Here is a 24,276-nt window from a genome sequence, read left to right on the forward strand (position 1 = left end):
ATCCCTACTGGAACGCGGAGACCTCGTAGAAGTATGTGCCGTCAAGGTAGAACCAGATGATTGGAGAAAGACGATGTTATGGTACCTCGATAACCCCAATGGGAAACACGACCGAAGAACGAAGGTCCTCGCCCCGAATTACGTGTCGTACCAAAATGAATTATACCGCAAGGGCGAGGACGGGTTACTACTATTGTGCCTCGGCCCACACGAGGCCGCCCAAGTAATGGTCGAGGTACATGAAGGAATTTGTGGGGCACACCAGTCCGGACGAAAGATGCGCTGGTTGCTCCGACGACACGGTTATTTTTAGCCCAATATATTAAAGGATTGCATTGAATATGTACGGAGATGTGTACCATGCCAAATTCATGGACCCGTGCAGAGAGCCCAGGCCGAATTACTACACTCGGTCACTAAACCATGGCCGTTCAGGGGTTGGGCAATGGACTTAATTGGCAAAATCACGCCATCATCGGGGGCAGCGAAACACGCGTGGATAATGGTAGCAACTGACTATTTCACTAAGTGGGTCGAGGCAAGATCATACGCCGAATTAACGGCCAAAGAGGTATGCAAGTTCGTAGAGGAGAATATTATGACCAGATTCGGCGTGCCAGAAACGATCATAACTGATAATGGTACTATATTCACGGCCGATAGGTTTAAGGAATATGCGACAAGTTTGAATATCCGACTCGAGCAATCTACACCATACTACCCACAGGCAAACGGGCAGTCCGAGGCAAGCAATAAAGTGTTGATCGGCATCCTTGAAAAAATGGTAAAAGAGAAACCGGGGTTGTGGCATTTGAAGTTAAATGAAGCATTGTGGGCATACCGAACTTCACCTCGGTCGGCCACTGGAACCACTCCTTACGCGTTAACTTATGGACACGACGCTATGTTACCGGTCGAGTTGAGTATAAGCTCGTTACGAGTGATCGAGCAGAGTAATTTGTTCAGTGTTGAATATAGTCAAGCGATGCGACAGGAATTAGAAGACTTAGAAGAAAGTCGGATCGACGCGGGTAACTTACTAATAGCACAAAAGAAAATTGCCGAGCGAGCGTATAACCAGCGTGTAAGACAAAAAACGTTCGGCGAAGGAGAATTGGTGTGGCAAACTGTGTTGCCTGTCGGGATTAAAGACCCCCGATTTGGTAAATGGTCGCCGAATTGGGAAGGGCCATTCATCGTTCACAAAGTCCTCGGTAAGGGGGCATATCATCTCAGAGATTGGGCAGGTTCAGTTCACAAATTGCCGATTAATGGAAAGTTTTTAAAGAAGTACTATCCAATTACATGGGAAATGCAAGAATAAAAGACCAATGTGTGAATAAGAACCATTAAGACCGATCATAACAAAAGAACCATTGTATTTATAGCAAAAATAAATACAAAGAACAGATACAAAAATACAAATTTCCTAAGGGGTCGAGGGGAGGAAAGTCTCGAGGGCAGCTTTTAGCTCCAGCTACTTCGCTTCGCTCAAAATTATCTCAGCCTACCGCGTCTTTTTGTTGCACTGCAGCTGCTGGATACGCCGTGCGCCGGCAGCTAAAGCCATCAGCCGAGCCTTGTTGGCCTCAAAGTCCTTCTCAAGCTCGGAAGCAGCAGCCGACCTTTGCCGTTGAAGGTCAGAAATTTGACACTGTAGGTCAGAAATCTGGCGATCAAACTCGGTCAGCTTTGCTTTCTTCGCTTTGATCGCCTCCATCTCTACTCAGCCAACCTTATGTGCGACCTTGGCCACCTTCAAGTCGTCCTCGGCTTGTAAGGCTCGCTCGAAGATGAGAAAGTGTTGCCGAGTCCGCTCCAGGAGGTCGGTGAGGAAGGAGATACCCTCCAGCTCAGGTGACCACCGCTGGCAAGGTTATTAAGACACTCTCCAACGGAGTTAAGGCCCTTACATTGGAGAGCTTGGGAGGCAGTAAGAGACAGGACTTCGTGCAGTTTCACGAAGACTTCGGCCTCGGGCATGGCTCCCGCTGGTTCGGCAGGAGCGGCAGAAGAGCCGGCTTCACCGATCGTGCTCTAAAGAAGAGCATCAAGCTCCACTTCCCACGATGGCTGCACATAAAAGGAAAGTTTTGTGAATGAAAGTAAGACATCGTGATATAGTGCATAAAAGAAAAGGGATTGTTTTAGACCTGCCGAGAGGAGACTTTGGCCATGCCCTCTGGGTCATTGCTCGAACCCAGGGAACTTAATGGCCGAGCCCAGTACCTTAGACCGCTTCGCAATTCACGTGGCCGATGGAGGTCATCTACATTTGATGGCCACGACGGTGGCCAAGAAATATAGACAACGCTCCTCGGCGCATAAAATTGCCGGTGAAATGAACGTTCGGGCACCTGACATTTAATAGTCTTTTAAAAACATGTGTCACGAAAAAATCAACACAAAAGAAATAAGACTTACAAAGGCCGAAGAGACTTCCTGCGGAAGAATGTGAGGGTCTTCATCCTGCGGGTGGATCGGCGTTTCGGCCGTGGCCTCAGGATCGGCCATAGGTCTCTTGCCGCGATCCGCCGCAGGACACGGTCGAACGGTCGCCTCGACGACCGGAGAAGGATGGACGGGAGGAGAGTTGACTGGTTGACGACGACGTTCCAGCGGGACTTCGTCGCTCTCGCTCTCGACATCCTGAACAAAAAGAACAAAATGTTGCATTACGACTAGAAACCCAAAGAGACGAGTGGAAGTAGAATTATACCTCCAGAATGACTGTTGGAGTCGAGGGTGCTTCGACAGGTTCAGCCGACTTCCCCACTGCAGGCGCCACGACCGGCTCCGAAGCTGGAGCTGGTGCAACGATGGGATCGACCGTGGCCTCAGGAAGGGAAACGGCTGGAGGAGTCGGATTTAGAGAAGCCGGGGCAGCCGGCATAGAAGGAGAGCCAGCAGGAGCAGGCATCCCTGTAGTGTCGCTAGGGACGACATGAATCTCCCGGTCCCCCTTCTTCGCCAATTTCTTGACGCGTTTAGAAGGGCGAGGAGCATCAACCCCCGGCTCGGCCTCTCAGTGAGGGCGTTTGGCAGGGACCGTCTGCTCGGTGGCGATGGTCCTCTTTATGGGCACCAGCTTCTTCACCCTCGCCACCGCGGCGACCACTTCAACCTTCCTCGACCCGCGACCCCCTGAAATAGCAAAGTAATTAGTAACAAGGATAAGTGAGTTTTCCTTTTTTCTGAAATAGCAAAGTAATTAGTCGACAATATACCTTGGGCCGACTCCGTAGGTTGGGTCGAGGGCACTGGTCTGGGCCGATCGTCGAAAACTTTGCTCACCACGTCCTCGGTCGAAGCGCCGAAGAAGTCGCCGGTGTACTCATCCCACCAGTCTCCAAAAGTGTCGGTGCCCAAGGATTCCGGAACGGTTGACCGAAGACGGAACTTCTTGCACCGAGCCTGGAACTCTTGCTCCGTCGTCCGGCACTCCCTCTCGGAAGAACCAGAAAGACGCCCCCAGCTCAGGAGGGAACGGGAGACGAGCAGGGGTACGGGACAACCTTGGAGGTAGCTAGACCTGGCAATTTCTGACACGACCCGATAACCCGACACGACACGACACGAAATTAACAGGTGTTTGGGTCGACACGATAACGAATCGGGTCTTATCGGGTAACCCGATAAGCACCTGTTAAGATAACGGGTTGGGTCGGGTATACACGTGGGTAAACACGATACACGATAAGCAGAATATTATTTTTATAATTTTATAACCCTAAAAAAATACTGTAATAATTATATACATTAATTTTACAATTTTATACCCCTAAAAATTATAATAAATATATATATATTAAATTAACTATAAAATTTATAATAATTATAATAATTATATATACTATAATAATTATACCCCCAAAATATTAAGTCTATCTATACTAATTATATATATATATATATATATATACATTAAATTTTATAAAAACTATAATAATTATTAATTAATAATTTAATATGCATGATCATGCATTGCATATTTGCATGATTTTGCATCCATTGAAATTTGATTCGTCAGGACTCAGATGTGATTTGTTTCCATTCTCAAATTTCAATAATCAATTTCTTGCCATTGCCATTTGCCAACTTGCCGCCTTTTTTGAAAAAAAAATGTAGGGAAAATGAAAATGTTAAGAAAAGTTGAAAATAAAACAAAAAAGTGAGGGAATTCAATTAGGGAAAGATGTTGGAGGGAAAAGTGAAAATGATAAGAAAAAGTTGAAAAGGAAACAAAAAAGAGAGGGAAAAATGAAAATTAATAGAAGTGGTGAATCTAAGTATAAATAAACTCTAAGTGTTAGTCAATCTATCGTTTTACGAATTCTCCAAAACTAATTTCAACGATCCAAACCGTCAAAATTGTTTGTATATGCTTGGAGATCACATCAGCAAAAAATCACAAAAAAAAAACATTCAGAGATCAAGTAAACGGGACAAAGCTTTTCAACGGTTATAAATGAAAAATCACGATTTAACGGTTATTTTAACTCCGATTTTGATGATTTTTTATAACTACACTCTTTGACCCTATATGAATACAAGGAATGAATTCGATATTCAATTTAAAATATTTACACAAGTGGATACCACAAAATCTTATGTTATACTTAATAAAAGTATAAATAAACTCTAAGTGTTAGTCAATCTATCGTTTTACGAATTCTCCAAAACTAATTTCAACGATCCAAACCGTCAAAATTGTTTGTATATGCTTGGAGATCACATCAGCAAAAAATCACAAAAAAAAAACATTCAGAGATCAAGTAACGGGACAAAGCTTTTCAACGGTTATAAACGAAAAATCACGATTTAACGGTTATTTTAACTCCGATTTTGATGATTTTTTATAACTACACTCCTTGACCCTATATGAATACAATGAATGAATTCGATCTTCAATTTAAAATATTTACACAAGTGGATACCACAAAATCTTATGTTATACTTAATAAAAGTATAAATAAACTCTAAGTGTTAGTCAATCTATCGTTTTACGAATTCTCCAAAACTAATTTCAACGATCCAAACCGTCAAAATTGTTTGTATATGCTTGGAGATCACATCAGCAAAAAATCACAAAAAAAAAAAAACATTCAGAGATCAAGTAACGGGACAAAGCTTTTCAACGGTTATAAACGAAAAATCACGATTTAACGGTTATTTTAACTCCGATTTTGATGATTTTTTATAACTACACTCCTTGACCCTATATGAATACATTGAATGAATTCGATCTTCAATTTAAAATATTTACACAAGTGGATACCACAAAATCTTATGTTATACTTAATAAAAGTATAAATAAACTCTAAGTGTTAGTCAATCTTAAAAACAAAAACTCTTTATCCTTGCACATTTAATATTTGTAATAGATTAGTAGTGTATGTATTATTATTTTTATTAGGCTTTCATTTTCGAGTGTAGATATAGTACTTGAACGAGAAATGTTTTAATGTTTTCAAGTAATATTTATGTCGCAATGTGTGGTATGTGCAAATTTTAAAAAAATATATTTTTTTCTTAACGGGTCATAACGGGTCATAACGGGTCGGGTCACTTTACCCGTTGGGTAAAGTGACACGACCTGTTAAGGACCCGTTAAGATAACGGGTGTGACACGACACGACCCGTTAAGATAACAGGTGTTACACGAAAACGACACGAACACGACAGACACGACCCGTTTGCCAAGCCAAGTTGCCGGGCGATAAAGTGGGGATGGTAGACCTCCCAACTGGCTCGGCGGGCATCGCAACCAAGGGGAAGGTCGCGAGCCAGTACGAATGACCCCCAAGACTAACGGAGGCCCGCATCCTCGGCCTCGGTCCAAGCTACCGTCGGGAGCCTAATCGAGGCAGGGTACTCCTGGCGCCGGCACACCAGAAACTCGTTGTCCGAAAGGACGTCGAGGCCAAAAAAGTGCTTGAGGATCTCGTTAGCCCGATGAGGAGGAGCCGGTCGAGAGGCCAGTTGGGGGCCAAGGGCGGCCGAGCGCTGGAAGGCAGGGACCTCAGGCCGAAGAGTGGAGAAATAGACCTGCAGCCAGAGTTGGAAGACCCAGAGGGGCCCGTTCTGGTGTGGGTCAATCTTGTTGATGGTCGTCTCGGCCAAGCAACGAAAGAGGTTGGCAAGAATGGCCTAGCTGAGCGCTAGAGAGTGACCACTAGCCAGGGCCTGGGCCACTGGCATATTCTCGACCAAGCATTTGTTCGACCTGGTACAACAAATAAATTTGTTGTACCAGTAGAAGAGGAAGGCTTCATGTTCTCCCTTCCTGAGACTCTCCTCGCCTCGACCGACAAAGTGGAGGATGAGAGTATTATAATTGAAGAAGTTCTTGTGAAGCTTATGAACTTCTTCTCTCGAGGGCTCCTGATCGCCTCGGCTGAGCGTTTCGACGGCCCGCTCGTCGAAAAGCGCCTTCAGGTCAAGAAGGGAGGGGCATCCAGAGAGAGCGGCATCGATTGGGAGGCCGGATGGTGGTGTTCCAAGAATGGCCGTGATGTCAAGGATTGTAGGGCCGAGAGGGCCGAATGGAAGGACCATGGTGTTGGTGGCCGAACACCATAGAGTCAAGGCCGTCATAAGCAGCTCCTTATCCATGGTAATCTCCATGGTCGAGAGCAGGATGGCATCATAGATACCAAGGGCTTTCCACTCCTCCCCGAAGAATGATCTCATTCGGTCCACCCAGGCGGCCCAGGCTGTGGTGGTCGAGGACCAAGCTCCTTGAGGCCTAGCCAAACACCATTTCGACCAGTCAAACCCTTGAAGCAGGGGTGTTAGGCACTGCTCCTTGAGAAGAGTGGTGATGCACGATGGCACTACATCTCTGAAGAGGGGGCCCAGGATCTGATGAGTAGTGGCCATGTCATTCTCAAAGCGTAGTGTTTTGATTATGCTCCGATCGATGAAATCTTTGCACCTGTTGACCTCATCAGAAAACTTCGAAATAAAGGAGGCCATTGGTATAGAGTAGAGGAGATGGTTTGGAAGAGGAAGATATTGCAGAATGAGGAACTGGAAATTTTTGGTTGAACGAACAGGAAAGATAAAATTGAGATTTCGGAATTTCTGAAAGCGTAAGATGCGAATGACAGAAGTGTGGGTATTTATAGGCTTTTCAGAGTGAAGACCAAACGTCTGGAATTCGAAAAGCACTAGTTCAACTTCGGGGGAAATTTAACCGAGAAAGGTTCCAATCATTTCGGATATTTTGGGAACCTGCGAAGATGGAATTGAGGAGTCGAAAATCCAGGACGCACGATTGTGTGCGGCGTCAGTTTTAAGGCATTAATGAGGATAAGATGTTTCAATTAGTGCACGGTTTCGAGGGCCATGATTGAAAGTTTTTAAGAACGGCGGAGAATCGACACGTGGCCATACGTTGGGGGCAACGAGGAAAGTGCAATCATGTCTCATAAATATGCAGGAATAATGGTCATTAAGGAAGTAAAGTCCAAAAAAGCAATAACGTTTTCGCTTCTTCAAGGCCGAGGCCCGACCAAGAGTTAACAGTCGGCGACCTCAGAAGCGAGGGGGCAATGTTTGGGCCCAAAATACTATTATTGGGCCGAGCGGCAGGATGTGCTCGCCCCAAGATGATGACAAATACTATGGGCCGAATAATAAATCCCGGGCCAGATGGCAGGGTCGGCCAAATCCTATCCTAAGTAGCCCGGATGAATAGAAAAAGTCGAGGAAGTCCTAGTGCGACCAGGATTTTCGACCGGCAAGGAATGGAGTCTCGAAAAGAAGGAAAATTCAGAATCCCAGTGGGAGTAGGTTTGTTCGAGTTAGAGTCGAAATGGGACAAGGACTCCCAATCTAAATCAGAATTGGTTTCAAGGAATGGGTTACTATAAATACAAGAAATCATGCAACAAAAAAGGGCTTCAGAATCAACATACAATTGCCCTGCGCAAAACCTCTCAAACACCTTGAGATTTTTCCTTTTCTTTTCCTGCCGACACACCTTCAGTTTGGATAAACAGCACTGTGGAAGCACCCGGCGAGCATCTTCAGTTTGGATAAACAGCACTGCTGCCACAGAATCAGCCGACCGAGAAGCACCTTCAGTTTGGATAAACAGCACTGCGTCGAGGTCGACCGGTTATCTATCTAAGTCTCGGCCGAGAAGGGTTTTCAAACCTTTGTTGGCAGAGGTCACCTTGCTAGCCTTCTCGGCATAGTTAGGTGTTACGAATTGCATTGCTCGGCGTACTGGACGTCGAGTTATTTTATGATTGGATACTCGCAAGTAAGTTTCAGGGTTCGGCATTCCGACGCCCGAACTAAATTTACTATCAAGACATACATCACGTTTGAGTACCTGTGCCCATATAGTTTGGTCTCGATTCGACGTGCTTATACTCTTACGAATATAATCACAGTGACTGAATCGGGCTCCGACAATTTGTGAACTCCGCATAATTAGCAACCTTGTCTTCAGGCTGTAGAACCCAGAGACCGAAAGTGTTCCTTCCTCGGTCGTAATCGCAAGATAGAGAAGTCAACAACGCGCTCAACGCGACATCAACAAATTTTACTCCTCGGCCAAGCTCGGCCGACGAGTTGGCACGCCCCGCATTCAACTGAAGGACGTAGTTAACTTATTAGTTACTCGGCCTGCGCGCCACGTAGGTTTTGTAATTTTTAGAGTAAAAAACATATTAGTCCAAAAAATCATACAATTAGGCCTAAACAGATGTCGCTTCATCCCCACGTGTTGGTTGAACAATGATATAGTAGTTAGCAAGTCGTGTCTATGCGTTTTTTGTGCATTAAAAGTTAGAGTGGTGGAATACTTGAGCCCATATACTTTTGGGGCTCACTTAGGACTTATATAAAGAGGAATGAGTACCTCTTATCATGTCGGACACCAGGATTAAAAAGGATATGGCAAAAAAAAAAAAAAATTGATGGTATTCGAAGTTTACAATTTTCCGATTGCTACAAATTGGGCCGGGCCAAGAAAGCCCAACGATGTAAAGGAACCGAAAGAGAAAAGAGATCCAATCAGCACTCGAACCCGAACTAGCCAGCCGGGTCCGGTTCTCCCAAATCTTACAGATAATCCGCGGCCGTTCCCTCCCTCCGCTTCACTACTTCTCGTTACACCCGCTCTCTTACCCTCTTTCCCTCTTTCTATCTCTTCACAGCTCAAACCCCCAATCAATTTCAAACCCTAGACGTTAGGGTTTATCAATTTCAATCTCTTTCTCTCTCCCAAATCCAATTTAGGGGTTTTGTCACTGATACAGAAGCTGACCAATTTTCAAAAATGTCGAAGAGAAAATTCGGATTCGAAGGCTTTGGCATGAACAAGCAATCCTCTTTCGACTTTGAGCGGCCCCAGCAAGCCCCTCAGCGGCTCTACGTCCCTCCAACGTCGCGCGGCGGAAACAGCCACGACAACTACGATGACGCCGACCTCGACAACATCGATTACGACGACAACGATGGTTCCAAGGACCCCGGAAGTGACGACAACAACCACGGAAACGGTGGCGGTGGTGATGAGGAAGTCGATCCTCTGGATGCTTTCATGGAGGGGATTCACGAGGAGGTGAGGTCAGCTCCGCCGCCGAAGCCGAAAGCGAAGGCCGAGAAGTACAAGGACGATGAGGAGGAGGATCATATGGAGAGTTTTCTGAGGGCTAAGAAGGACGTGGTGCTCACGCTGGCATCGGATGCTTTACACGCCGGATATGACTCCGATGAGGAGGTATATGCGGCCGCCAAGGCCGTTGATGCCGGGTTGTTGGAGTACGATTCAGATGATAATCCCATTGTTCTGGACAAGAGGAAGATCGAGCCGATTCCAGCTCTCGATCATAGTTCAATCGACTACGAGCCGTTTAATAAGGATTTTTATGAGGAGAAAGAGTCGATTTCAGGTAAATTCGAGAATTTTGTTTCCATTCAATTTTTTTTTTTTTTTTGTTGAATTTAATTGAAATGCGTAGCAAAGTATTTAAATTTGATTGGGAGGGAATATAGACTGGCAGAAGCTCTCAAGGGGAAATTTGAATTGGAAGACTAGAGTTAATTGATGTTTTATTTTCCTTGTTTAGGGATGAGTGAGGAAGATGTTTTTGAGTACAAGAAGAGCTTGGCCATCCGTGCGTCGGGTTTTGATGTACCCAGGCCAGTTAAGTCATTTGAAGATTGTGGATTTTCTTCACAACTCATGGCTGCCATAAAAAAACAAGACTACCAAAAGCCGACACCAATACAATGCGCAGCTCTACCCATAGTTCTTTCCGGGAGAGATATAATTGGTATTGCGAAAACTGGTTCTGGAAAGACTGCCGCTTTTGTCCTTCCAATGATTGTCCACATTATGGATCAGCCAGAACTTCAAAAAGAAGAAGGTCCCATTGGAGTGATATGCGCTCCTACTAGAGAGCTGGCACACCAAATATACATAGAGTCCAAAAAATTTGCAAAGTCACATGGGATACGTGTCTGTGCTGTATACGGTGGAATGTCTAAGCTTGATCAGTTCAAAGAACTTAAGGCAGGATGTGAAATAGTTGTTGCTACTCCTGGAAGATTGATCGACATGCTTAAAATGAAGGCACTGACAATGCTTAGAGCAACTTACCTAGTACTTGATGAGGCTGATCGGATGTTTGACCTTGGGTTTGAGCCTCAAATTAGGTCTATTGTTGGTCAGATTCGGCCAGACCGACTGACATTGCTCTTTTCTGCAACAATGCCCCGTAAAGTTGAAAAATTGGCTAGGGAGATTCTCTCAGATCCAATAAGAGTTACAGTGGGTGAGGTGGGAATGGCCAATGAGGATATCACTCAGGTTGTTCATGTAATTCCTTCTGACGATGAGAAGCTGCCCTGGCTTCTTGAGAAGTTACCTGGAATGATTGATGAGGGTGATGTTTTGGTATTTGCTTCAAAAAAAGCTGCAGTGGATGAGATCGAGTCACAGCTTGCACAGAAAGGTTTTAAAGTCACAGCTCTGCATGGTGACAAGGACCAGGCATCTCGGATGGATATTTTGCAAAAATTTAAATCTGGCATTTACCATGTTCTTGTTGCAACTGACGTTGCTGCTCGTGGTCTTGACATCAAATCAATTAAGTCAGTTGTGAACTTTGATATTGCAAAAGACATGGACATGCACGTCCATCGAATTGGTAGAACAGGCCGTGCTGGTGATAAGGATGGCACTGCATACACTCTTATTACACAGAAAGAGGCACGTTTTGCTGGTGAGTTGGTTAATAGCTTGGTTGCTGCAGGTCAGATTGTTTCCACGGAGCTCATGGACCTTGCGATGAAGGTAATTTTGCAGTACTTTTGACAACTTTTTGTGTGATTTATATAGCAAGTTTGTGCATGCATGCAATTAATGCCTTTTTGTTTTAGAGACGGTGGTTGTAACCATAGGTTTGTAATCCTATAATGCATTTAATGCAAATACAAGTTACTAATATGTTCTCTGGTAAATGTGCTCTTTTAGTGCAATCTGGACAATTACACCTACAGGTGTTTGTCTCACAAATAAACTGTGTTACGTTCACTCTACTATATAAGTGCATAGGTTGCTTCTGATTTAGAGTGCGCTTTCGAGAGAGATGGATTTGATGACCATTTGGTCTTCAAGGCCTTATTTTGGAAAGCTTCAGTATGTCCTTGGAGTTACAGGGATCTTGAGATCGTTGACTTCATAATGTCATGATAGTCAGTTTCAGGAAAAGTGCTTAGTTTAGAGAGAGAGTAATTAGACAGTCTTTAGTAGTCCCATCTTTACTTCATACCATGCTCTGCGTAGAAAAGGGGTTGTTGGGGGTGTATATTGGCTTGTTGGGTTGTGGATTGAAGCATAGAGATGAATTGAAGATGCTCCTCAGTTTGGGGACTTATTAGCTTTTTATGTATTATAAAGTACTTGCTCGCATTCTGGGCTACCAATACGTCGGTTGAGGCCAACCAATTTACATTTAAGAACCAAGAGAAAAATCGCATTTTTAGTACTAAATCTTCATTACCACATGGACCCTTAGTAAACTGTCACTTATTTTCCCTTGCGCCATTGTATTTCATAGACATAAATGCACAGGTTATCATGATAGATGGTTGCACATGCATTAGTTTAGAAGTTTTACACTACAAGAGCCACTCATGCATCATTTTGCTGTCTTGTGATTTTTAATGCTTGCTTGCTACTTCTAGCTTTGTTTCATATCCATCATAAATACTCTACAATACTTCCTCTTCAATTGATCTCCATCTCCTACATGGATGTGCATCTTAATAATTATTTAGGGTGCAACTATCTCGTCTGTGGAACTTTCATTACTTTTTAATACTATGGTTCTTGTTTGATAGCTTTAGATGTTAGCATGAGATGTTAGATTTCAGATCTTACACGCTCTATTTTAATGGGATCTACCTTGTTTATTATCAGGATGGGAGATTCAGGTCAAAATGCGATTCAAGAAAAGGAGGTATAAACTTATATCATATTAAAATTTCAATTTTCGTAAGATTCTTTTGCAATTACATTTTAAATTAGCCTTTTTCTAGATTTTCAAATGATGATATTATATGGATTCTGCAGGTGGAAAGAAAGGTAGGGGGAGGGGTGGCGGTGGTCGAGGTGTGCGTGGGGTGGATTTTGGTCTGGGTATTGGATATTATACGGAGTCCAATAGTTCTTCATCGAATACTGTTCCTAGTCGATCTGCTGCAGTAACTCCTCAGAGGACAGGAATGATGTCTCAGTTCAAGACTAAATTTGTTGCCGCTTCATCTAACTCTCCAAGTCAAGGTTCAGGTAACAGCTCTAGTGTGCCCAACAGACCGGCATTACGAGGATTTGTATCCGGTGGTTCAATCGGTGGGGATGTATATAGAACTCAGACAACCAGTACAATTACTCCTGCTCCTCCTACATCAGTGATAAATAAAAATGGTGCTCAGAACAATGGAGAAAATTCAAGTCAGAAACCCTCTGAAAGGTTGATAAAACTGGTGCCCATTTGGAATTTTTAATGTCCTTTTATGTATTTGTTGGTGCTGATGGGTTTCATTTGTTGTGTCTATTGCAGTTCTAGAGAGAAACCTAGAGAAAGGCGGAGGCGCTCCGGTTGGGACTGTTAATTGTACAGTTGAACTACACCACTCTGACATCATGAATGACAAGTTTTGTTTTTGTTATAGATCAAGTCCTGATATGCCTGTAGCATTGTTGATCTTGGTAAGTTTACTTATTTATCTTTAGTTGGGTTCCTAATTATGTATGCTTGTACCTTTCGTTCCATACGTTGAAATTGGCTTCAACCGCGAGATCATTAAATTTGGTCACTTTCTTTGTCGCTATGTTTTTTAAGTTTCAAAAAATAGAAGATAATTTTCTAAACTTGATTGACTTGCTGCGCAAATAGTGGATGATCTAAAATATCTTGACCAACATGTCTCGTTCGTTTATATCTTGTGTAGTGATTCATAGCAAACCTGTGGTTCTTTTGTTTATCGCATTTGGTTTCAAAATTAAACTCTGCAAGATTATTCATACCTTCTTTTCTTTTTCATGCTGTTGCAGATCGAGTGGGAAGAATCTGAGTCCATATTACTTTTCTCTGTTTTGTAAATTCATGTTGCCATAAAATATGCATCCCCTGTTAGAGTTAATCTCGTTACTTCGCGTAATGATGTAGATTATGCGTTCCCGTATGACATTTTCTTTGGTATTTCCTTACCACTGAGCTGTGAGCATTGGCCTCTTTATAGACTAGCTTTGAAGGTTGTAGTCCTTGTTGGATGTTTTACAGATTTGTATTCTCTGAATCATTGCACTTGACAATAATGCGGATGCTTGTTTTCTGAACGTGGATTGTCGAAAGATTAGATAGTTTGGAGATTGATAAAAAATAAAAAAATAATAAAAATAAAAAAACGAAATAAAGAAGATAGTTTGGAGATTGGTCAATCTTGGTGCGAGTCATTGTTTAATAAAGGCTAGATATTGCCGCACCATTTTTTTTTTTAACCGACCTTTGAACACACGCTTTCGTGGACTCACTGAGTGTATTTTAGAATATCATTCATAAATCATCTTTGTAAAAATTATATAAATCAAAACCATTAAGATATTCATTTTTAATGAAAAATTGATCAGATTTAGATGATCTTTTGGTAAACATAGTCTTTAAGAAAAGAATAAACGATAAAGGTTTCAGATCGTTTGAATACATAACCAAGTAAGTATTGCAAAAACGCGTGTCAAACATTATGTACAAAAAATGATATCACTGATTGAATGGACTGAATTTGCTATAGATTTTCCCTGGCATTTCTCTTTTTTCAATTTCATCATGGGAGCTGATCGTCAAACTCTCCCCTAACTGTCAAACTCTTCTCATATTCTATATTATCCTCACCGTCCCTTTGACTTAATCCATCTGGGAAACAACTTCGTCAATAAAGAAAGTGTGGAGGAGTGTCTTGGTGGCTACTAAGAATCTTCCAAATCATAAACGGTAAGGTTTGACTCCCTATCATTTACTGTACTTTATTTTTCTTGTTTTACTAGCCGCTTGCCAAAACTTATGTGTGCGATAATTGGTCTTGTATGTTAAATTAGAATTTTACAATTTAAAAAAAAATTAGAAAATTAAGTCATTTTGTTTATATATTTGTCAATCATAAAACACCTACCAATTTAACTTCATGGGTAAATTACAATTTGCACCGTGAAATTTGAATGCAATTGTAACCTCAAACATCTTTAAAATATTTTAATTTTATACACAAATTTGTATTTTATTGTAATTTCATATATCGGTTAATCGAACCGTCAATCTACTGTTAAATGATGATATGACAAATACATTAACCACATATTTTAACGATGTGTCATATACAAATAATTAATTATAAAAACAATTTAAATACAAAACTAAATAATAAACAAAGTAAAAAGGGGCCCACCCCCTCTTCTCCCACCCGAGCACACCACCCGCATCTCCACCTTCTTTCTCCATCACCACCACCCATTCCATACAACCACCGTGTCATGCGGAACTAGTCCTCTAGACCAACCTTCTTTGTAATTTGACTCCATGTCAAGCCACTTGCCCCAAAAAATACCCTAGACCCGAAAGTCAAATTAACATTTGACAAAAAAAAAAAAAAAAGTCAAATTAACGGTTTGACTAACGGAGGTATGAAATTGCTACAAAATACAAGTTTATGTATAAGATTAAAATGCTTTAAAAATGTTGTATGAGATTACAATTACACTTAAACTTGAGGGTGTAAAATATAATTTACTTAATTTAATTGTAAATTTTGAAGTTTTCAAGGGCAATTTATGGTATTTTGAATGTTTCATCACTTTATAATTATATCCTCTCTATATATAAAGAGAATGGACAAGGTGAATAGTGATTTTGGTGTCACCAAGCCTCAACAAAAATATTTGGACAAAAATGCCCCCAAGACAAAAAACTTCAAAAGCATCCCAAAATAATTCATCAAATAAGGCAGGGGCATTTTCGACATTTTAACAGTATTTTTTTAAATAATTAATCTTTTTTATGTTTTTTTAATTAATATTTCACAATAGGCTAGCAATAATGTGATTTAATTTCTCTATTTTTAAACACGTTCAAAACATCTCAAGAGCCGTGTAATGCCAGTTATAAAAAAGGTTATTCACACACGGATAATAATAATAATAATAATGTGATTAAATTAGTTATCAAATGATTGTTTTTTTTATTTTTAAAAACGATATTATCCACATTAATGGGGGGTGGGCTTAACTTTACAATGGACTAGCAATAATGTGATTCAATCAACTGTTTATTAAATATTATTTTCTTTATTTTAAACACGTTCAAAACATCTTAAGAGACATGTAATGCCGGTTATAAAAAAAAGTCTTTCGCACGTGGATAATAATGTGATTATACTTATCAAATGATTTTTTTTAAACAAACGATATTATCTACACTAAGGAGGATGGGTGATGTCACAACCCGTCCCGAAATTTTAATTCCGAGGACGTGAAGTTATGAAAATGCCCTTAAACGGGACTAAGGGGCGTAAAATATGTTGTAACTTGATGATTTGGGGATTGGGTAGGAACCCCACATCCCTCAAATCTCTCCCCCATTTCTGCATCTTGTCTCTCTCTCCTCCCTCACAAATCTCTCATTCTCTCTGTAAGTTCTCTCTCTCTCCTTCGAACTCACACGGACCACCCACAAACCACCCTAAAACTATACCAACGAAGGATCTAAGACCACCATCGTACTCCTGAGGACCACACGAACACGATGGTACCAATTTCAGGTGAGTTTCACTTCGGAAAACATGGATTTCAATTTCACTGTGCGTGTGCACTGTTCATGCACACGCAAAGCTTGATGTTTTTTGGGATTTTGAAGCTTGTAGGAAGCTTGGTGAGGTCCTAAGGAAGCTCGGAGTGCTTCGTTTGAAGGATTTGGACATCGGAATCACGAACTGTAAGTTTGGCCGAATTTTCGTATTTTTGGAAAAGTTTGATTCCGTTGTTTTTAGGCCCTAAAACTAGTCCAACGTGGTAGATTATGATTAGGGCTTCATTTTGGTATAGATTATGTGAAAAATGGACGTAAGAACAAGGAGAATGACAAGTTCAAAGTTGGCCGGAGCTTTCGGGGCTTTTTCCGGCGAATCCACGGCGAGTTAGGGGTTGAGGCAGGTATGGATGTGTTCGTCTCGTCAATACCTTCATTTTGATATATAGTACGTCGAAAATGGTTAAGAAATGAAGAAGTTATGACACTTTGAAATTTACCCAGAAATTCCGGCAAAACACCATCTCCGGCGAAACCAGTCCGGCGACGCGAGGAAGAAGACGCGCGCGTGGGCAGCGCGTGAACAGGGCGCGTGGGGGCGCGTGACAGCTCCAAATTGAGTTCTGAAAATTGTCACGCGTTCGTGACGTCGTGTAGATCACCGTGGTATATTCATACACCCAAATTGAGCAACGTATGAGAAAGTTATGGACGAATGTTTGGTGTATGTGCATTAAATAACATCAAGTTGGTTACTGTTTGTATAGGTGAAAATTATACAGAAGAAGAATGTAACTAACCTAGGGGAGGCTCAGGGACCTACGAGACGTCGATGTGATATGTGAGTGGGCAGTTATTTTTCAGTATATATATATATACGTATGCTTGACGTATTTCCCAGAAAACGTATTTTAAAAGAAATATGAATTATATATCCTGTCATATATGCATCATATTTTAATATGTGCATTACCATAATTATGCATACTGTTGCATGGTGCTGAGGAGGCCCAGGTAAGTGCCAGGTAAGTGGTATTCATGTTTATATTCAGTAGTAGCTTGAGATGTTTAGAGAGCTCATAATCTGCACCCCCGGTGTTAGTGCTCCCGCCCAGGGCCAGGGCACAGTCCTTCACGTGATGTTCACCAGCACCACACGCTCGCCTTGGATCCAAGTTAGGTGCAAGCCTTGTCGGACAGACTACATTAGGTGGTTCCGACTCGTAGGTGACCCGCGATTATTCGCACAGTCTTCACGTGATCGTAGCACTAGAGCGTATATATTACACCCAGTCTTGTCGTACAGACCACATTAGGTGGTTCCGACTCGTGTGCAGATTCAGATGTTGAGTTGAGATTGGAGCTCTATATGCAGCGGTACATGTCACGTTAGGTGACTCCCGGCTGCCAGATTATATGTTATTGATGTGAATTATGCTTGAGCATTTACATTTATTATGAGATTCTAATGTTGCATATTCTCAAGCATGAATGGCATATTCTCAAGCATGAATGACATATTTTGGAGCATGTTTGGCATATTTGTACATACGTATATATGTTATTTTCTGGGAAACTATACTTGTTTTACGGCGAGGGGTTAGTATATGCAAAAGAGAAAAGAAGGTTTTAAATACGTTCGTTTTGCTGACCCACTCAATTTTGTTTTGCGCCCCTCCAGGTTCAAGAATTGCAAAGGTGTGGTGACTACGAGGAAATTCAACGGTGTTCTGACAGAATGGACCAAATAAGGACTCACCTTCGGGTGTTTCATTTTAGAAGTTGTATATCTTTAAAGCTTCCGTACTGTGTAAATGGTTACGTCACTCTCACGTGACGGCCAGCATGCCCTCCTTCGGGACGGGGTGTGTCAAGTTGGTATCAGAGCCTAAGTTTCAATCTTGGACATCTTGAGAAGTTCTAGTGAATTCTGTCAGAACTACACCGCCTCGTAGCAAACCACGTAGTTAGAGGAACTTAGTCTCCCTGATTTAGCTGTTAGGGGAAACTATTATTTTGGTGATTCAGTATATTATCTAAGGGGACATTTTAAGATGGATTATGAGTTGAATTTGGATCACCTTATGGAAAAATGATGAACCTGAGGGAGCAAAGTGATGGATTAACCAATTGGAAAAGATGTTTTAGATTATGCAAGTCAAAGGAATCTTCCTTTTGACAGAAGGGTTGAGACGACTACCTGGTTTGAGTTATGAACTTGTATCCTGGTGGAAACAGGAGTATAATTCGTTGTCACCAAAGGAAACAGCCGATTGAGAATTGTTTAAGGATTTGTTTAAAGAAAAGAATTATTTCCTTTGGCATCTTATGATGGTAGAAAGCAAGAATTTGCAAATGTGAGACAAGGAAAGCTGACGATCAATGAGTATTATAGAAAGTTCTCAGACTTGCCTCGTCCCATTCGAATATTGCTGCTATTTTGATTGAAGTGTTATATTGTTTTAGGCTGGGTGGCATAAGGCAGTGGTATTTTGGGTGACCACTATCCATTGTAATTCTTACCAGGAGTATACAAGATGTTGTTGAGCCTTAAGGACTCTGAGATCATGTTCAGCGAGAGTAAAGAAGAATGATAAAAGAATGAGAATCAAAAGAGGACGATAAAGTTAATGATTCGTCATATCAAGAATATAGAAAGATTCGGAACTTCAAAAGAAGTGAAGCTAATTCTTCCAACTGAGGTTTTAATGCCATTGACCAGAGGCGAAGTGATAGATGTATTGGTAATCCCAGATCTCAGAGACAAGGTGATTTTGGTAAAGGAAATGTACCTTTGGGCTGTAGGTACAATAATGGACACCTTTGAGAATGTAGACAAGAAAGCATTGGACGCTTTACAAGTGGATAGATGGGACATAGAACTGCAAATTATGTCCAAAACCAACAGAATCCCTAGCAGTCTTCTTTGCCACAACTGGCGCCGATCCAGCAAGTTCCTGGATCTATTAATTATGGTCAGTTAGGCCGTGGTGTACATGAAAGAAGTATTTACACTAATAGAGGTTGTGGGAGACAACAACAAGCCCAGGGATGTGTTAACCACACATCACTGCAAGATACTCAGAATTATTTGGATTTGATTAGGGGTACGATAATTATTCTTAATGACTTAGCTAGAGTCTATTTGTTAATAATGTAGAAATTTTACGTTATTAATGTTATTGCCTAGAAAGTAGTATTTAAACGCAATTGAGACGTGTGTATGTATTTTCCAATGAGTGGCAAAATAGTAATATTACACCCTCGAGAGTTGTTGCTTACTTATCGAGACAACGATGATTTATCAGTATTGCGGGCTGCAGACCGTAATATTAATAACTTATTCGCGGATTCGTTAAGCAAGTAAACCGATAGGTTATCCTATGTTAGTATCGTACTTATTTAGAGTGCTCAGTAATAGTAGAGCATATTATGTTATATACAGTGATGAGTTGCAGACCACGCGAGGTGGTACTGAATGTGTGCAAGATATACATGATACAATGAGTTAATTATGAGTTATATATGCAGCCGAGGGCTGAGTTGATTAGAATGAAAGAGTATGAGCTATGTTTATAGCTGAATGTTGACTTGGTTATATGTTATTTTCCATCGGTTTGGATGACTAGAGATTACTTTTGTAAGTATGCAAAGTGGAGTGAGGCAGGCCGTTATTTATGCTGTGAGAGCAAAGAGATTATTATCAAAAGGCTGCCAAGGATACTTATCTCATGTGGTACTAAATGATGTCACTTCTAGTAATGTGGAAGAAGTGGGAGTAGTCAAACATTTACCTGACATTCTCCCTGAGAATTTACCTGGATTGCCGCCAGTTAAAGATGTAGAGTTCACTATGGATTTGTCTCCAGGTACAAACCATATATTATAGAATGTTGCCTTTTGAACTAAGAGAATTGGAAATTGGTTGATAAAGGTTTTTATTCAACCTAGTACATTATGTTGGGGGAACCCCAGTTTATTGGTGAGAAAGAAAATGGACGTTAAGGCTGTGCTTTGATTATAAGCAGTTGAATCGAGTAACAATTGAAAACCGTTATCCGTTACCTCACATTGATGGTTGTTTGATCAGCTTCTAGGTGGTTGTATATTTTCTAAGATTGACTTGAGGTCTGGATATTATTAGTTGAAGATTATCGGTGAGGATGCCCTTATGATAACTTTCAGGACTCGTTAAGGTCATTTCAAGTTTTGGTGATGCCATTCGGAGTGACGAATGCATCTACTACTTTATGAATTTGTTGAATGAAGTATTCCAATGATATCTAGACCGATTTGTTGTTGTTGCTATTGAAAAGATTGTTAAGACTAGAGCAAAGTATGCTAAACATCTTAAATCGGTATTGCAAAGATCGAGGGAATGTCGATTATATGCTAAGTTTAGCAAATGCCAATGTTGGATGAATCAAGTAGCATTTTTGAGATATATTATATCTGCTTCAGGTATTCAAGTGAATTCATAAAAGGTAGCAGAAATTGAGAATTTAGAACAACCACGAATCGTGATTGGGATTCGGAGTTATCCTAGCTTAACAAGCTATCATGGACGGTTCGTGAAAGATTTTTCAGTCATTGCTTTGTCATTGACGAGATTGTTGAGAAAAGAGGTTATGTATGAGTGGGAAGGAAATTGTGAGCAAAGGATTCAACAACTGAAGCATTTCCTCACTCATGCACGTAATTTAGTATTCCCAGAGAATAGTGGTAATCATAAATTTTTAGTAATGTTTCTTGAATGGTATTGGATGCATGTTGATGCAAATGTTAGGGTGATTACATACGTTTCACGACAAAAGGAACCTCATGAAATGAATTACCCTACTGGTGATTTAGAAGTCATGATTACCATTCTTGCTGTGAAGTTATGAAGACATTATTTGTGGTAAGGATGCAAGATTTTTACGAATCCAAAAAGTCTCCAATATCCATTACTTGGAAGGATTTTGATATAAGGCAGCGAAGGTGGATTGAATTGTTTAATGAACATGATTGTACGACCAGGGTGATCGTAAAATTGTTCTAACTGATGCACTTGGTGAAAAGACGGTGGTAAGAATTAATGTATGGCACGTTTGCCAAGATTGTCTTCTTGTGGATTGGAAATCAACTGAAGTAAAGTTGAGAATGGAAGTTTGAGAAGAAGTTGTAATTGCTAATTTTCAAGTTAAGCCTTTTTAGTAAGGTCGTACTCAAGACTCAAATGGTTAACAAAGAAAATTAAGAATTAACCAAGGCAAAGAAAGAAGGGAAAAAGAAAGATTGCAGAGTTCGAGAATAGGATGGTTATGATTGAACTTGAAGTGATAGTTGATCAATGTACCAAGTTAGTACATTTACTCCAGTGTTGAGTAACAACCACAGTGCAACAGTACTTATATGTTTTATGGAGAAGAGATTTGGGTTACGGAACTGCTGAGTTTCTTAAGTATGTTAGTTGCACAGTTTCCAAAGTAACGCCATAAGGACCATGAAATGTGTCGATTTTTGTTGATTTGTGGAAGAAATACTTCTGGATAGAGAAGATTCGATCACGAAAGAGTTTTGATAGGCCCTGAAACTATAGATGAGTCTTCTCAAAGTATTCAGGTGATTAAGTTTAACCTGAGAGTAGTCAGGAATGGCAAAAGAGATTAATAGTTGAACATGTCACTAATCGAGTGTTTAACGTAGATGATCTTATAATTTTGAAGTTTTCGCTTTAGAAAAGTATGATTCGGCTGGGAAAGGAAAGCAAATTAAGTCCTAAGTACATCGGACTTTATGTGATCATCGAAGAGTAAGTGAAGTTGCTTGAATTACTTCCAGAGTTATTGTAAGAGCATGATGTGTTTCATGATTCAACATTTTTAGAAATTTCATCACGAAAAGAAATAGTGAGATTTGGAAAGGAGACAAAATAAGTCTTAAACACATCAGACCGTTTTTGACCACTAAAGGAATCGATGAAGTTGCATACAAGTGGTGATGTCTTCAGAATTGGCTAAGGTGCATAGTGTATTATATTTCGATGCGTTGTCACTAGGTGGCAGATTCGTCACATGGAGTTCTGGTGCAACTATTGAGAATTAATCCGGATTAGACTGGTTGAGGAACCAAGGACGACTTTGGATTGGAAAAAGAATGTATTGAGAATTAAGACAGTGTAATTGGTAAAGAATTTGTGAAGAAAGCATTCAGTGGAAGAAATTACGTGGGAGAAGGAGAATCGGGTGAGAGAGATTTATCCGAAGCTATTGTTTGAGTTTAGATGATTAAGTTGGTTGTTGGAATTTCGGGGACGAAATTCTATAAGGAGGGAAGGTTGTCACAACCCGTCCCGGAATTTTAATTCCGAGGACGTGAAGTTATGAAAATGCCCTTAAACGGGACTAAGGGGCGTAAAATATGTTGTAACTTGATGATTTGGGGATTGGGTAGGAACCCCACATCCCTCAAATCTCTCCCCCATTTCTGCATCTTGTCTCTCTCTCCTCCCTCACAAATCTCTCATTCTCTCTGTAAGTTCTCTCTCTCTCCTTCGAACTCACACGGACCACCCACAAACCACCCTAAAACTATACCAACGAAGGATCTAAGACCACCATCGTACTCCTGAGGACCACACGAACACGATGGTACCAATTTCAGGTGAGTTTCACTTCGGAAAACATGGATTTCAATTTCACTGTGCGTGTGCACTGTTCATGCACACGCAAAGCTTGATGTTTTTTGGGATTTTGAAGCTTGTAGGAAGCTTGGTGAGGTCCTAAGGAAGCTCGGAGTGCTTCGTTTGAAGGATTTGGACATCGGGATCACGAACTGTAAGTTTGGCCGAATTTTCGTATTTTTGGAAAAGTTTGATTCCGTTGTTTTTAGGCCCTAAAACTAGTCCAACGTGGTAGATTATGATTAGGGCTTCATTTTGGTATAGATTATGTGAAAAATGGACGTAAGAACAAGGAGAATGACAAGTTCAAAGTTGGCCGGAGCTTTCGGGGCTTTTTCCGGCGAATCCACGGCGAGTTAGGGGTTGAGGCAGGTATGGATGTGTTCGTCTCGTCAATACCTTCATTTTGATATATAGTACGTCGAAAATGGTTAAGAAATGAAGAAGTTATGACACTTTGAAATTTACCCAGAAATTCCGGCAAAACACCATCTCCGGCGAAACCAGTCCGGCGACGCGAGGAAGAAGACGCGCGCGTGGGCAGCGCGTGAACAGGGCGCGTGGGGGCGCGTGACAGCTCCAAATTGAGTTCTGAAAATTGTCACGCGTTCGTGACGTCGTGTAGATCACCGTGGTATATTCATACACCCAAATTGATCAACGTATGAGAAAGTTATGGACGAATGTTTGGTGTATGTGCATTAAATAACATCAAGTTGGTTACTGTTTGTATAGGTGAAAATTATACAGAAGAAGAATGTAACCAACCTAGGGGAGGCTCAGGGACCTACGAGACGTCGATGTGATATGTGAGTGGGCAGTTATTTTTCAGTATATATATATATATACGTATGCTTGACGTATTTCCCAGAAAACGTATTTTAAAAGAAATATGAATTATATATCCTGTCATATATACATCATATTTTAATATGTGCATTACCATAATTATGCATACTGTTGCATGGTGCTGAGGAGGCCCAGGTAAGTGCCAGGTAAGTGGTATTCATGTTTATATTCAGTAGTAGCTTGAGATGTTTAGAGAGCTCATAATCTGCACCCCCGGTGTTAGTGCTCCCGCCCAGGGCCAGGGCACAGTCCTTCACGTGATGTTCACCAGCACCACACGCTCGCCTTGGATCCAAGTTAGGTGCAAGCCTTGTCGGACAGACTACATTAGGTGGTTCCGACTCGTAGGTGACCCGCGATTATTCGCACAGTCTTCACGTGATCGTAGCACTAGAGCGTATATATTACACCCAGTCTTGTCGTACAGACCACATTAGG

The 24,276-nt window shown here is 41.2% G+C and overlaps 1 protein-coding gene and 2 long non-coding RNA genes across 4 annotated transcripts in view; all 3 read left to right on the forward strand.

The window, feature by feature from the left end:
• The first annotated feature begins 8,885 nt into the window (after positions 1-8,885).
• On the forward strand, positions 8,886-13,867 carry LOC137707810 (DEAD-box ATP-dependent RNA helicase 24). 2 transcript variants are annotated; one of them, XR_015958480.1, is made up of 6 exons: positions 8,886-9,911; positions 10,089-11,317; positions 12,446-12,485; positions 12,599-12,998; positions 13,089-13,237; positions 13,583-13,867. XR_015958480.1 is itself a non-coding variant. In XM_088689253.1 (5 exons), the coding sequence occupies exons 1-5, from the start codon at positions 9,296-9,298 to the stop codon at positions 13,138-13,140; spliced, it is 2,337 nt and encodes a 778-aa protein (XP_088545379.1). In that variant the 5' UTR covers positions 8,933-9,295; the 3' UTR covers positions 13,141-13,399. The 2 variants fall into 2 exon arrangements, 1 of the variants encoding a protein (XP_088545379.1); XM_088689253.1 differs by lacking the exon at positions 13,583-13,867 and having other exon boundaries at positions 8,933-9,911; positions 13,089-13,399.
• An 8,957-nt stretch (positions 13,868-22,824) lies between these two features.
• On the forward strand, positions 22,825-23,293 carry LOC148689761 (uncharacterized). Its single transcript, XR_015958827.1, has 3 exons — positions 22,825-22,970; positions 23,066-23,143; positions 23,254-23,293. It is a non-coding gene; the product is annotated as an uncharacterized LOC148689761 (long non-coding RNA).
• A 6-nt stretch (positions 23,294-23,299) lies between these two features.
• The window catches only part of LOC148689762 (uncharacterized), a 1,477-nt gene continuing 500 nt past the window's right edge, over positions 23,300-24,276 (forward strand). Inside the window, exons 1-2 of the long non-coding RNA XR_015958828.1 lie at positions 23,300-23,623; positions 23,725-23,798. This is a non-coding gene — a long non-coding RNA (uncharacterized LOC148689762). The remainder of the gene's footprint in view (positions 23,624-23,724; positions 23,799-24,276) is intronic.

This window comes from Pyrus communis, chromosome 17 (genome assembly GCF_041283825.1).
Source record: "Pyrus communis isolate YQ-2024b chromosome 17, ASM4128382v1, whole genome shotgun sequence".
Lineage (NCBI taxonomy): Eukaryota > Viridiplantae > Streptophyta > Magnoliopsida > Rosales > Rosaceae > Pyrus > Pyrus communis.